Source organism: Narcine bancroftii, chromosome 1 (genome assembly GCF_036971445.1).
Source record: "Narcine bancroftii isolate sNarBan1 chromosome 1, sNarBan1.hap1, whole genome shotgun sequence".
Classification (NCBI taxonomy): Eukaryota; Metazoa; Chordata; class Chondrichthyes; order Torpediniformes; family Narcinidae; genus Narcine; species Narcine bancroftii.
Genome location: NC_091469.1, coordinates 68,595,744 through 68,611,286, shown reverse-complemented (window position 1 = coordinate 68,611,286; position 15,543 = coordinate 68,595,744). Strand labels below are relative to the sequence as shown.

The following is a 15,543-nucleotide window of genomic DNA, read 5'->3' as shown; positions in this document are numbered from 1 at the left end:
ACAAGATGGGGGAGATCTAAAACAGTTGTTTTGCATCATTATTTACTCAGGAAACTGGCATAGTGCAATAAGGAAGAAAGGGAAACAAGCAGTAAAGTGATGGAACATATAGAAATTAAAGAGGTGGACATGTTTGCTGCCTTACAGTGAATAAAGGTAGATAAATTCCCCGGACCTGACATGATTCCCTCTGACCTTGAGGAAGACTAGTGTGGAAATTGCAGGGGCCTTGACAAAAATATTTAAAATGTCCTTAGCCACGGGTAAGGTGCCGGAGGATTGGAGGGTAAGATTATGTTGTTCTAATGTTTAAAAAAGCCTCCAGAAGTAAACCAGGAAATTACAAGCTGGTGAACCTGACGTCAGTCATAGGTAGTAAATTATTGGAAGGTGTTCTGAGATATCGGATATACAAGTATTTGGACAATCAAGGGCTGATCAAGGATAGTCAGCATGGCTTTGTGAATGGTAGGTCATATTTTCAAGGCATTGGCCCTAGGGTATGGCAACTAGGGCACATACCCTGGGCACCACTGTCCTCAACTTGCCTGCCCAATATCTGAGTCCCTAGCTGGGCTAGCCCAAAACAGATTCCATTCCCAGTTACTTGAGTGCTGCTCCAGCCTGGCATCTCATCAGGCCACTTTGGGGCCATTCCTGCAAGCAAGTGGTACCTGATTCATTGTAGGATTAATGGGCAAAATGGTTGTCTTCCCTACCAATAATTTCTTGCGCAGCTGGAACCACTCTGCCAGTGCCAGCCGGGGAAACACAGAGCAGTTCCAGCTTTGTGGGTGATTATAGGCAGGACAGGTGGCCATTTTTCCCATTGATTCAGCATTGAGCAGCCCTGAAGGCTGAGCGGCCCAGTGAGGTGCTGTCAGCGGGACTTTCACTGCCTGCACCCTGACGGCCCTGCTGGTTGAACGACACGGTATGTAGTGGTTTTTTTTTTTGCATTTTTTTTAATGAGGGGGTACAATGTCAGTGCCCTAGGGTGCCAGCTTACCTAGATACACCACTGCGAGGTGGTTACCAAGAAAGTAGATGAAGGAAAGGCTGTGGATGTTGTCTACATGGACTTTATAGAGTAAGGCCTTTGACAATGGGAAGATGGTTCAGAAGGTTCAGACACTAGGTATCCATGGAGAGGTTTGAAAATGGTTGTGTGGGAGAAGTCAGAGTGGTAGTGGATTACTGCTTCTCAGACTGGAGGCCTGTGACCAGTGATGTGCCTCAGGGATCTGTGCTGGGACCATTGTCATTTGATGTCTATATCAATGATCTGGATGATAATGTTGTAAATTGGATGAGCAAGTTTGCTGATGACACTAACGTTGGAGGTGTTGTGGAAGTGAGAAAGGCTTTCAAAGCTTGCAGAGGGATCTGGACCAACTGGAAAAATGGGACAGAATATGGCAGATAGAATTTAATGCAGAAAAGTGAGAGATGTGCATTTTGGTAGGCATACACAATAAATGGTAGAGCACTGAGGAGTGTGGAGAAGCAAATGGACCTGGGAATACAAATACATAATTCCCTGAAAGTGGCATCATAGGTAGACAGGGTGTAAAGAAAGCTTTTGGCATTTATAATTCAAAGTATTGAATTTCGGAGTTGGGATGTTATGGCGAGGTTGTATAAGACATTAGAGAGGCCAAATTTGGAGTATTGTGTGCAGTTCTAATTGCCTAGCTACAGGAAGGATATCAGTAAGATGAAAAATGGAGAGAACATTTACTAGGATGTTGCTGGGTCTTCAGGAATAGAGTTACAGGGAAAGATTAAACAGGTTAGGACTTTATTCCTTGGAATGAAGAAGAATGAGGGGAGATTTGATAGAGGTTTACAAAATTATAAGGGACATAGGCAAAGTAAATGCAAGTAGGCTCTTTCCACTTAGATTTAGGAGAGATAAATTTGAGAGAACATGGCTTTAGGGTGAAAGGAGAAAGGCCTGTTTTCAGTGCTGTAGTATTCTATGGTTCTCGGATGATATAGGTAAACTGGTTGACCATTTTGAGTTTTGTGTGCCCGATGGAGATGTGGGGGGGGCTGATGGAGGACCTCAGTTTTCTTCAGGCTGACTTCCAGGCCAAACATCACCATCGGGCACACAAAACTCAAAACGGTCAACCAGTTTACCTATCTCGGCTGCACCATTTCATCGGATGCAAGGATCGACAACGAGATAGACAACAGACTCGCCAAGGCAAATAGCGCCTTTGGAAGACTACACAAAAGAGTCTGGAAAAACAACCAACTGAAAAACCTCACAAAGATTAGCGTATACAGAGCCGTTGTCACACCCACACTCCTGTTCATCTCCAAATCCTGGGTCCTTTACCGGCATCACCTACGGCTCCTAGAACGCTTCCACCAGCGTGGTCTCCACTCCATCCTCAACATTCATTGGAACGACTTCACCTCCAACATCGAAGTACTCGAGATGGCAGAGGCCAACAGCATCGAATCCACACTGCTGAAGATCCAACTGCGCTGGGTAGGTCACGTCTCCAGAATGGAGGACCATCGCCTTCCCAAGATCATGTTATATGGCGAGCTCTCCACTGGCCACCGAGACAGAGGTGCACCAAAGAAGAGGTACAAGGACTGCTTAAAGAAATCTCTTGGTGCCTGCCACATTGACCACTGCCAGTGGGCTGATATCGCCTCCAACCATGCATCTTGGCGCCTCACAGTTCGGCAGGAAGCAACCTCCTTTGAAGAAGACTGCAGAGCCCACCTTACTGACAAAATACAAAGGAGGAAAAACCTAACACCCAACCCCAACCCACCAATTTTCCCCTGCAACCGTGTCTGCCTGTCCCGCATCAGGCTTGTCAGCCACAAACGAGCCTGCAGCTGACGTGGACATTACCCCTCCATAAATCTTCGTCCGCAAAGCCAAGCCAAAGAGAAGAGAGAAAAGAGGATGATATGCATAATTGATGCTATTTCACTAGTAAGTTACTTTGTATTGTAAAAATGCATTTAATTCCATATCCAATTGCAGATTCATGCAGCCTTGTAAAGGTCTTTATTGGATTTTCATAACTTTTAAATTATATCCTTGACCATGCAATCTCCCCTAGCTTATATCATAAATTTAAAATAATACACTTCTCTGAATAAAATACTGACTGAAAATGGTCAAAACCTTTTTGTACTCTACAAAGGATGAGTAAATTATTTGACTCCTTCAATGCACTTAGAATTGTTACTTATCAATTTGTTATGCTGTTGGTGAATAATGAGCATTGTTCAGGGTAAGGTGGATAGACTGAAAGCTCCATACTGACAACATATTTTAAGTAAAACAATAAAAATGTTGAAAAGTTCCCTTTTTAAATTTTTTTATTTATTTTTCACACTATGAACCATACTGACCAAAATACACACAAACATTTCCCTCTTGAATATACACAGTGTCATTTTCTCCCCTCCCCACCCACTCAACGTTCAACCTATATGATATATTAAACCCATTAAAACAATGTCATCACACAAATGAAAATAAACAAGAAATGTCATCTACTTTTACATACTAGGTCAGTTCATTTCGTCTTCTTCTCCTTCTGTCATTTTAGGCGGTGGAGGTCCACGGTAGTACTTCTCTGTTGTGTTCCATGTACGGTTCCCAAATTTGTTCGAATACTGTAATGTTATTTTTTCCAGTGGAATACATTTATTCATTTCTATGTACCATTGCTGTATTCTCAGGCTGTCTTCTAATTTCCAGGTTGACATAATACATTTTTTTTTGCTACAGCTAAGGCTATCATAATAAATCTTTTTTGTGCTCCATCCAAATCGTTCCCTTTGAGGAAATAAAATACCCGATTACATCCAAGGTTTACTTTGTGTAGGAATTACTTTAACCAGAGAGTGGTAAATCTGTGGGATTTGTTGCCACAGGTAGTTGTGGAGGCCAGGTCATTGGGTGTATTAAAGGCAAAGATTTATAGGTTCTTGATTAGGCAGGGAATCAAAGGAAGAAGGCCAGGCTGAGTAGGAAAATGGATCAGCTCATGGTTAAATGGCAGGGCAGACTTGATGGACTAAATAGAATTGTGAGGTCATGTGAAATTGTCCCACTTGGAGTATTGTGTTGAGTTCTGGTCACTGTGGTTTAATAAAGATATTGTCAAGCTGGAGAGAGTGCAGAGATTTATGAGAATGTTCCCAGGATTTGGGTTGTGGGGGAGTTGGTGCTGAACTACAGAGAGAGATTAAGCAAGCTAGGGCTTTATTCCTTTGGAGTGCAGGGGGATGAGGCTGACCTCATAGAATTATATAAAACGATGAGAGGAAATGGATCAGGTGAACACAGACTCTTTTGCCCGAAGTGGGGGAATTGGTAACCAAAGGAAATTGGTTTAAGGTGAGGGGGAAATTACTTAACAGGAATCTGAAGGGTAACTTTTGTTTAAAAAACAGATGGTGGTGAGTGTATGGATGGACTGCCAGAGGAGATGGTTGAGGCAAGTTCTATTGCAGTGATTAAGAAAAAATGGGATAGATACATGGATAGGATGAATTTAGAGGATATGGGCGAAATGCAGGCAAGTGGGACTAGTGTGGATAGGATATTTTCACTAGTGTAGCAAATTGGGCCCAAGAGCTTGTTTTGACAATGATTTTAATTCAGCCAGGACCTGCTGCACATTATAAGCAAATATACGACATCACTACCATCTTCTGCGTGGCAGACTTTCTTATTTTCTCCTCTGAATGGCATAGCTCTGATTTGTGGTAATCTTCAATCCATGCTCCCTACTCTAAACTTCCCCAATATATGAGCTTTGATTTTAACTAAACTTCTGTGGAACTTTCAGAATGGGTTTTAAAAGTTCACATACATCATATCCATAGGCAGTCTTCTGAATTCAAGGGTACAACTTGACGAAACAACATTCTCCGGTCCTTGGTGCAAAATATGTGGACACACCACAATACACAGGTTCTTTGCAATAAAACAATCAAGCTTCTCCATCATGAAACAAGGGAATGAGTGGGATGAAGTCCTCTTCTGTGCAGATGAATGTAATCAATGGGTAAGTTTGGCATTTTTAGATCACTCTACTCTTAACTAGATGCAAAAATTAATATTGAAATATTGACCTATTTTATTTTATTTTTTCTGCAGTTTTTCTAAGATAGCTGATCTTTGTGTAATGGTTTTTTGAGTATCTGAAATATGCCCTGATGGAAATCATATCAGTCACTCCAAGCTGCTGCACAGGTTGATAGTGTTGTTAAGGTGTGTGGCTTTCATTAATTGTGGGATCGAGTTCAAGAGCCATGAGGTAACGTTACAGCTATTAAAGACTTTAATTAGACCCCACTTGGAATATTATGTTCAGTTCTGGTCACCAGAACTGTGACTGCCAATCCAATCATATTTTCACCCCACAGTATTGTGACTAAAAATAATTGACAAAAATAGTTTATTTTACATTTTCTGTTAGTTTCTCCCATCCCCCATATAACTCTAAATTTTATTGTGCATCTCACTTTCTTTTGGGTAGAGGAACATAGACTATAACACAATTCAGGCCCTTTGGCTCAGTGTTGTACCTCCCTACAAACTCACTTTATCAGTGAAGGAGGTGGATGCTATAGAGAAGATGCAGAGCCTGCCTTATGAAGATAAATTGAGGGAACTTGATCTTTTCTCCTTGGAGCGACTGAGAATGAGGTGAGTGATATTGATCGTGTGGTTGGCCAGAGGCTTTTTCCATGGGTTTAAATGGTCACACCAAGACACAAGAGAAACTTGTCCGTGAACTACTCTTTGCAGATGATGCCGCTTTAGTTGCCCATTCAGAGCCAGCTCTTCAGCGCTTGACGTCCTGCTTTGCGGAAACTGCCAAAATGTTTGGCCTGGAAGTCAGCCTGAAGAAAACTGAGGTCCTCCATCAGCCAGCTCCCCACCATGACTACCAGCCCCCCCACATCTCCATCGGGCACACAAAACTCAAAACGGTCAACCAGTTTACCTATCTCGGCTGCACCATTTCATCAGATGCAAGGATCGACAATGAGATAGACAACAGACTCGCCAAGGCAAATAGCGCCTTTGGAAGACTACACAAAAGAGTCTGGAAAAACAACCAACTGAAAAACCTCACAAAGATAAGCGTATACAGAGCCGTTGTCATACCCACACTCCTGTTCGGCTCCGAATCATGGGTCCTCTACCGGCACCACCTACAGCTCCTAGAACGCTTCCACCAGCGTTGTCTCCGCTCCATCCTCAACATCCATTGGAGCGCTCACACCCCTAACGTCGAGGTACTCGAGATGGCAGAGGTCGACAGCATCGAGTCCACGCTGCTGAAGATCCAGCTGCGCTGGATGGGTCACGTCTCCAGAATGGAGGACCATCGCCTTCCCAAGATCGTATTATATGGCGAGCTCTCCACTGGCCACCGTGACAGAGGTGCACCAAAGAAAAGGTACAAGGACTGCCTAAAGAAATCTCTTGGTGCCTGCCACATTGACCACCGCCAGTGGGCTGATAACGCCTCAAACCGTGCATCTTGGCGCCTCACAGTTTGGCGGGCAGCAGCCTCCTTTGAAGAAGACCGCAGAGCCTACCTCACTGACAAAAGGCAAAGGAGGAAAAACCCAACACCCAACCCCAACCAACCAATTTTCCCTTGCAACCGCTGCAATCGTGTCTGCCTGTCCCGCATCGGACTGGTCAGCCACAAACGAGCCTGCAGCTGACGTGGACTTTTTACCCCCTCCATAAATCTTCGTCCGCGAAGCCAAGCCAAAGAAAGAAGAAATGGCTAACATGAAGAGGCATATTTTTAAGGTACTTGGGAGTAAATACAGGACGATACAAGAGGTACGTTTTTCACACACCGAGGGGTAGGTGCATGGAATGTGCCGCTGGCATCAGAGGGTGGAGGCAAGTACAATAGCAACTTTTAAGATATTATTAGATAGGTTCAAGGAACTGATAAAGTGAGTTTGTAGGGAGGTACAACACTGAGCCAAAGGGCCTGAATTGTGTTATAGTCTATGTTCCTCTACCCAAAAGAAAGTGAGATGCACAATAAAATTTAGAGTTATATGGGGGATGGGAGAAACTAACAGAAAATGTGAAATAAACTACTTTTGTCAATTAATTTTAGTCACAATACTGTGGGGTGAAAATATGATTGGATTGGCAGTCACAACCTGAGTCCCTGCTTTGCCACACTTCAGTCTCTGAGGCACGTCCTTTGACACACTCAGTCTCTGAACCACTTCCAATAAGTTACTGTACTTTACCTGCTATCCCCCAACCTCCTATTCCACCTTTTTTTGCATGAACTCTAACCTTCAAATGCCATCCCATTTCCCAATATCCCTACTTTCTCAACCCATTCATCCACGAATTGTCTCTTGTGCAGTAGCATTCCACTCTAGAGTACTGAGCAACTAAAAAAAGTTCATAACATTGATTGTTTCCTCCCTCTCATGCAATTTTGGCTTCAGAAAAAACAATGCGTGTTTACTGTCATTAAAATGGCAAAGTATGAGAGAAAAGTAACCAGCGGGGATGCACATGGGCTTCAATCAGAAGAGGAATGCAACAATTCTTTATCATGGAGGGTAGCCTGCAGTACTTTTGCCACTCAAAATTCACATCCGAGGTTTTCTGCAAATCAGGAAATTGCTGATTTCAAACCATACAAAACTGCATGTTTCTGTCAAAATGAAGACAGCTTGGCTAATACTGGAATGAAAAATGTCAGTGTATGTATGGCCTTTGTCATTTTCCAAGTTAAAATGTCAGGCAATATAATAACCAGTTTATTCAAGTTGTCTCAGACAGTAGAAATGTGAAAGCAGATGTTTCCTTTTAAATAAGCATAATTTCAATAGACTTTTTAACTGGCTTCTGACATAAATTTGCTTCTAATTTGCTTTAGAACAATTTTGCTGCCAGATTTGTTTAGGTTCAGAACTCCACTTAGTCAAGATTATTTATGACCATGGACAATATGCTCCAGAATTAATGACAAGCTGGTGTAGTAGTACTGTTCAAACAAAGTTATCAATGAAATATACATTCTTTGTACATATTACTTGTACTGTTACAGCGCAGAAGCTGACGTAGGAATTTGATGGTGGTTTGCATTTCACTGTTGTCTGATCCTCTGCATTGTGTGTTCTTTAATCTATGTGCAGTGCAAATCAGCAATTCAGAAACTCCATCCACACGGTGTCCACCTAAGGCAAACTTCAACAGAAACCATATATTGTTAAAATTACATTCTATTTGATTTTTTTCTTTCAGTCTCTCCTCTTCCCCCCTTGCAATACTCACAAGTTTGATAGCCTCCTTTGCAATTCTGTTTCCACCTTCAGTAAACAATAAAAAGCTCACAAGAACTTGGTTGATTAGATCTTTCAGGTGACTTTCTTTTAAGGAGACCTTGATAGCCAAAGAAGTTTCAACATCTTCAAGATTCAGGTTTGTTCTGCAACCGAGATCTTTCAATTGATTGTACATAAATTTCATGTCCATCTAAGGAAAGATTAGCATAATTATACAAAATGGCAAGTAACTCGTGCAGTGTTTCAAGCATGAACTCTAAGAGCAACTATGTGAAAATTGTCAAAGGCAAACATCCTTTTAAAAAAAGTTATGAATTCACACACATGTAAGTTTGGCACAACAGATTGATTAATGGCAGAATGCACAGTGCCAGATCTGGTCTTCATCAACAGAGAAAGAGAATGTCCCCTAATAGATGTGGAGAACATTTGTATTGTAGAAAAGATGGCATAAACTCTGTGACTCCTTTGTCTGCATCTCTTCCTATCTAGCCCTCATCACTATTCAGGACCCCCAAACAAGTCCTTCCAAGTGAAGTAACAGTTCACCTGTGAATCTGTAGGAGTCATTTACTGCATCTGGTGCTCTACATCAGGGGAGATTGGACACAAGCAGTCAGTCCACTGCAATCACTTCCAATTCCATGTCATTGCCTCAATAACATTTCTGCCCATGGCCTTAGGCACTGCAAATTGTGTCCACCTGTAAACTGAAGCAACTCCACCTCCTATTCTGTCTCAACAATTTCTAACCAGATAGCATCAACTTTTCCCAATTCTGTCAACCCATTAACCCGTTCCCCAGTCTCTTTTTCTCTGTCCCTCTTCAATCAGGAAACCATCTTTCTTAGTCATCTGCCCTCTCCCACATCACTTCACTTCCACCTGTTCTTTTTTTCTTCCCCCCCCACACACTTTTAATTCAGGGTTCTGTCTGATTTTTAGCACTTCTGGTGAAGTCCAGAAACATTGACTGCCTTTTATTTCCTATAAAACACAGCACGACCTGCTGTGTTTCTCCAGCAGTTTTGTGTACTGCATTAGACCTCAGCATCTGCAGATTTTCTTGTTTAAATTTCTCCAGTTTAGTTGTTAGAGTTGAACAGCAAGAGTGCTCCATTATACAGTAACTTGACTGAATTGATGTTCTCATTCAGCCAAATATTAAAGATGATCTAAATCATCACCAATATACTTTTGTATCATAATCCAAAATTCTGGGATAAGACCAAAGCACATGTACTAAATCCCCTAAATCTGCCTCACAGTGCCAGCATTCAGGGGTATTTTTCAACCTTAATCTATATAACTTTGATGGAGTTCAATAAAAACAGTGCAGAACCTTAAATTCTCGGGTCTATTTCCCATGCTCTGTTCAGAGCTAACAAAAGTTTATCCCCTGAAATTTATGTTAAGGCTGAACGGATTTCATGACTTTGCCTTTTCATCATTCTAATGTACACTATATTTTGAAAGTTGGACTGCTGGAGAAATGCTTCATTTAATAATGTAGTTGCAAGTTCATACCACAGAATCCAACTACCTGCTCACCAATTATGAGGTATTGCTGGCCCTTAAGCTTGTCTATCTCAATCACTAATCGTTGAACCATTTAATATCTAGAATTATGATTTGCCACCGCTAAGAGAATACATTACTTCCATCAGTCTAAAATGGCCCACTCTCTTATTTTGGCCACAGAAATATTTTTTCCCATATTTGTGCTATCAAGTCCTTCTAATCTCCAGAAAATAAATTTGCCATTTCAATTTTTGCTTGTGTGATAGACCTAACATCTTTGAAACCAGTCAACTAAATGCGCACTGCATTCTATTACAAATATATCATTATTTAGTTAAGGACATTAAAGTTGTACATTATACAGGTGTGGTCTCATCAAGATGTCATTGCTCTAGTAAGACATCTTTATTGAATCGTTATGCAATAAAGGCCAGCATAACCAAATGCGTAGTGTTCCTGCTTGTTTACAAGGAGTTCCAATTTCCTCCGTACATCAATTTTGCCCCAAATTCTTACCTTTTAAGAAATATTCAACATATCTGGATTTTTATTTTCCACTTCCAATTTCTGCCTGGGTAGCCCACTCCTCAACCTACGTTTATCCTTCATTTTCCCACTTTGATTTTTGTCATCACCCATCTTGGAAGTGCTATATTAGTTATTCTTACCTAACAGTTAACATAGATTGGGACCGAAGCACCAAATGCTGCAGTGTCCCAGTACTCAGAGCCTGCCAACTTGAGGAGGTCTATTCAAGAGAAAATCAATTAACTGACTCCAAATACATACTACCATCCGTGCATGTGGTTGGTAAATAAAAGCCAAACACCACATCTGCTAATTCCCCCTTATCCACTTTGATGCATCCTCAAAGATGTCTCAAGGAATTACTTTACAAAAATCCATGGTGACTCTGCTCAAACATGTTATTATTTTATTCATGTCCCTTTATCTAATGCTTTATTATAGCTTCCAGTCACTGATACAGGCTGCCATAAGGGTTGACTCTCCCGTCTTCACACACCATCCCAGAATGCCTATCTCCATAATCGAGTCTCATGGACCAGTAATGGCTTGCCAGTACTGAGTTTATTAAATCATTTATTTACCCTGAGATTAGTATTGGTACACATATTCAGCAGGGGAAAATCTAGTTCAGTCTGTTGAACTCTAGTCAACTAAGCAACAATTATAGGAAAAATAATCTAATCCCTATGATAGGATCCAAATATAATCAAAATAAATTATAAATGGAAATTATTGCTTGATCAGTGACTGGGAAAAAGCTGGAAGCTATATTAAAAATATTTTTTGTAGATGGAGTGATTTTACAAAGATAATGTGGATGAAATATTGTTAGATTTAAAATACATTTTAATTAAAGTTGACATTATATTAAAAGAAGGCAAATGGATAACCAGTTGCTTTTAGTTTGAGTAAAAAAAAATGGTGTGATGCATGCAGGGAGCTCGATCACAATTTGGATTGACAAAAAAAAAGTTGCTTTTGATGACATCAAGTTGAAAGGCACGGTCAACTCCAAAGAAATAAAAATAAAGAAACCGAATTCTGCTCTGAAATAAGCTTCTCACTTGGTCCCCTTAAACCAAAGAAGTTATTGACATTGAATAAAGAATGGTCTAAGAAATGGCAGGTTAATGTCATTTTATTACTTGGAAAATAAGAAACTAAATATGGTAAAGATTTGTAAATAATCCAAACATCACAAAAGATGCTGAAACAGTTCAATAAAACTATAGATAAACAATACATGGGCAATTCTGTTGGAAACATTCTAAAATAAATATTTATAAGGATAAATCCAAACTGACCGATTACATCCATCAGGGAATGCTGATACAGCAAAACTGAATGCGAACAGTATAAAATATTCACATTACGGAGAAATTGAAGAGAGGTGGAAAAGCAGATCACTAAATGGAAAGGTTATGCTAAAGCAAGATAGTAAATGCAGATGAAGAGGTACAAGGACTGCCTAAAGAAATCTCTTGGTGCCTCACAGTTCGGCAGGCAGCAACCTCCTTTGAAGAAGACCGCAGAGCCTACCTTACTGACAAAAGACAAAGGAGGAAAAACCCAACACCCAACCCCAACCAACCAATTTTCCCTTGCAACCGTGTCTGCCTGTCCCGCATCGGACTTGTCAGTCACAAACGAGCCTGCAGCTGACGTGGACATTACCCCTCCATAAATCTTCGTCCGTGAAGCCAAGCCAAAGAAGAAAGAAGAAGAGATTGTTTGGAATGAATGACGTGTATCTCTAGTATTTTCTATATAGTGACGTACATATTAAGATCTTGAACGTTTTCAATGTCCTTAAAATCTGTCGTTTGGTTACTGCAATATTTTCTGGATTTAATGTCACATCAAGATTTTTCAGTCTTGCACTGAAGGCACAAGAGACTGCAGTTGCTCTAATCTTAGGTAAAAAATATGGCTGAAGGTACTCGTTTACTTGCACACACCTTCAATTATTAAAATATTTTTTTCAACAGCAAGGATTTCTGCTGGCTATCTTAATGTTATGGTGTAGAATTAAGGGAATTTTGAAAGATTGACAGTGTTTAGGTTTGTTCTTGATTTATTTTAACTGATGTAAATTTTATAGAACTATCATTTATAGGAGTTGCATTTAATCTTCTAAGCCCCAGGGAAGATACATGGAAACAGAAGAAAATTAAATTCCTACCAATAATTGTTTCTCCTGTTGGTGTGCCATAAGTGGATTGTTGTAAAACATCAAGAGCCAAAGGAGAAGATCAGAGAGATCATCTGCTGTCATCAACTGCTGTAAGGCAATATTCAACCAGTCCCCAAAGTGAACTAGCAAAAACCAGTTCTCAAAGACATTTGTAGTTCTGCAACACAAAAAATAAATTTGGTATGAAAGAAAATTAAACACAATTTATTGCAGTCTTTTCCAGTTAATAAACTAAATACTGGATTCAATCCTCTTTTCATTATTCTTGTGTGACTTTTATCTGTATTCCTGCAAATCTTAATATGTGTTGAACAGCTGCACTATGGTGTTGCCATAGTCATCACTTAAGAATCTTGCAGATCAATATATTGTAGCATGTTTGACAAAGCAACTTATCCACAGCTCCACAAGAAAATCCTTGTGAAACTGAAAAGCTGTGTACCTAGTAAATGAAGGCAGATAAAAGCAGCCAAGTACTTAGGAACCTCAGCAGGAAGAACATACAGGTATAATTGAAATAAGTGAAAATCTTGCCCTCCATAAAAAATGCTGCATATGAACAACATGCCAGAACACTCAGCTTGGCTCACATGAAGAATGGTCTTTTGACAAGTGTCACTACGGAACACTTTTCTTCCTGTATCAATTATTAATGTCATCTTATTACTTGGAAAATAAGAAACTAAATATGGTAAAGATTTGTAAATAATGCAAACAGTTCAATAAAACTGTAGATAAACAATACATGGGCAATTTTGTTGGAAACATTCTAAAATAAATATTTATAAGGATAAATCCAAACTGACCGATTACATCCATCAAGGAATGCTGATACAGCAAAACTGAATGCCAACAGTATAAAATATTCACATTATGGAGAAGTTGAAGAGAGGTGGAGAAGCAGATCACTGAATGGAAAGGTTATGCTAAAGGAGGATAGTAAATGCAGATGTAGATTGTTTGGAATGAATGACGTGTATCTATATAGTGACGTACATATTAAGATCTTCAACGTTTTCAATTTCCTTAAAATCTGTCATTTGGTTTCTGCAATATTTTCTGGATTTAATGTCACATCAAGATTTTTCAATCTTGCACTGAAGGCACAAGTTTTTTTTTAGATATATTATTTTTAGAATTTTCAAGCAATATGTAAAGAATAATCAAAAAGTAAAACATCGATATCCATATTAACAAAATAATACAAATATCGATCCGCACGTCAATATTAAGGAGTGCGAAAAACGTCAACATGTGATTCAATTATAAAGAAAGAAAAATTACAATAATACTACAAATTGCAAATTCAATGTCCATTTTGAACCAAAAGGAGAGGAAGAAATAAGAAGAATAAAAGACAAAGAAAAGATTGGCTTCACCTAGGATAAACCCTACTCCCATAAAGGGACAAATAACCTGACTTATCCAGGGTCCTCGGCACTGTGAGCACCGGTGGGGGGGGGGGGGGGCGGGATTATTTAATGGCACCTTCATTTAATTCTCAGGGAAGAGGGGTGGCAATTTTGATTAAAAGAATATCTTCCAATCAAAGTTCACAATATTGTCACAGACAGATATCTAATGGTTCATTGTCAAATATTTTCAAACATGTGGACATTTTTGAATCTGTGTGCTCTGAATATTGATGAAGAGAAATTTACTCAAGATACTTTTTTAAAGTTTAGTAGAGGCACATGAAAATATTTTAATAGAGAATTTTAATTTTTGTTTAGATGAGAACAAAAGCTGCCAAAGCTACATTGGGCTTGGTGAGAGATTTGAATTTAATTGATGTATGGGGAAGAATCCACCCTAGAGAGAAGGACTATTCATTTTATTCTGTAGGTTTGATTCTTATTCTAGAATTGATCTATTTTTGGTTTCAGCTCAAATACAAAGTAGGAGTTTTGAAGGGGATTATAAACCGTGAATTTTATCTGATCATTCACCTTTGTTAATAAGCATAGAAATGCCTGATAAGGAGAAGTCAATATATAGATGGAGATTACATTCTTTGTTGAAAATGAAAGATTTTTGTGATACAAATTTGAACTTGGTAAATGATAAATTCATTACATGGGACACTTTAAAGGCACATCTGTAAGGTGAAACATAATTTGACATCTAAAATTTAAAAGGATTATATGAAAGAAGTAGATCTATTAGAAAAGGATATTCAAAAGCATGCTTCTGAAGAGTACACAATTAATTAAAAAATCATTATAATACATTAAAAACTTACAGAACTAAGAAAGCTATTATTAGAACAAAACAAAGATACTATGAATTAGGTGAGAGATCACAAAGTACTAGCTTGGCAATTAAAAGCAGAACAGACTTAAAGAATAATTAATGCAATTAAAAATATACCAATGTAATTACATATAAACAAGAAATAAATAAATCTTTTAGAAATTTCTATATGAAATTATATACTTTGGAGTGTTTAGGAGACAAAGTAAAAATTAATATTGCCTAGGTTGAGTTTAGAATTTTATAAAGAATTTTTTTCAATGGGCAAAAGAAGGTATTAAAAATTTAGGAATACGTACAGATAGTAATCTGAAGAATTTATATAAATTGAATTATTTATCTTTACTTAAAAAGATTGAGGAAGATTAGTTGGATGGGTGAATTATATAAAGATGAATATATTTCCAAGGATAAAATATATTTTTCAGATGTTACCAATTTTTAATATCTCAAAATTTTTTTCTTTGGAAAGATAAAATGTCAAGAGTTTCTATAGAAAGGTTAACGTAGAAATAAGAATGGAGGGGGTGCAGTTTACAGATTCCTAATTTTAGAAACTATTATCAAGTGGCACAGATGAGATTTATTGCTTTTTTTTAAAATTAAAAATCCACATGGGTTATTGAACAAAGCAGAAGAATTCATATATATAATATATGGGAATCAAAATTGTTGGTTTCTGATAAAGACACTATTATTGAAATATA

General features: G+C 38.8%; 2 protein-coding genes across 4 annotated transcripts in view; one reads left to right on the top strand and one right to left on the bottom strand.

Moving 5' to 3' along the window:
* aopep (aminopeptidase O (putative)) overlaps nt 1-15,543 on the top strand; it is a 329,712-nt gene that overhangs the window by 289,963 nt on the left and 24,206 nt on the right. Inside the window, exon 18 of one of the 2 annotated variants that reach the window (XR_011354680.1) lies at nt 4,876-5,107. The exons of the other annotated variant lie outside the window; for it this stretch is intronic. The gene's annotated coding sequence lies outside the window, so the exon portion shown is untranslated. Of the gene's footprint in view, nt 1-4,875; nt 5,108-15,543 lie in introns of those variants that run through there. 2 annotated transcript variants of the gene reach the window in all.
* fancc (FA complementation group C) overlaps nt 7,795-15,543 on the bottom strand; it is a 191,967-nt gene continuing 184,218 nt past the window's right edge. For both annotated transcript variants that reach the window (XM_069929487.1, XM_069929480.1), the window contains exons 13-15: nt 12,572-12,740; nt 8,330-8,530; nt 7,795-8,242 (exon numbers count right to left, since the gene is read on the bottom strand). In XM_069929487.1, coding sequence (XP_069785588.1) covers nt 8,057-8,242; nt 8,330-8,530; nt 12,572-12,740 — 556 coding nt within the window. In that variant the 3' untranslated portion in view covers nt 7,795-8,056. The remainder of the gene's footprint in view (nt 8,243-8,329; nt 8,531-12,571; nt 12,741-15,543) is intronic.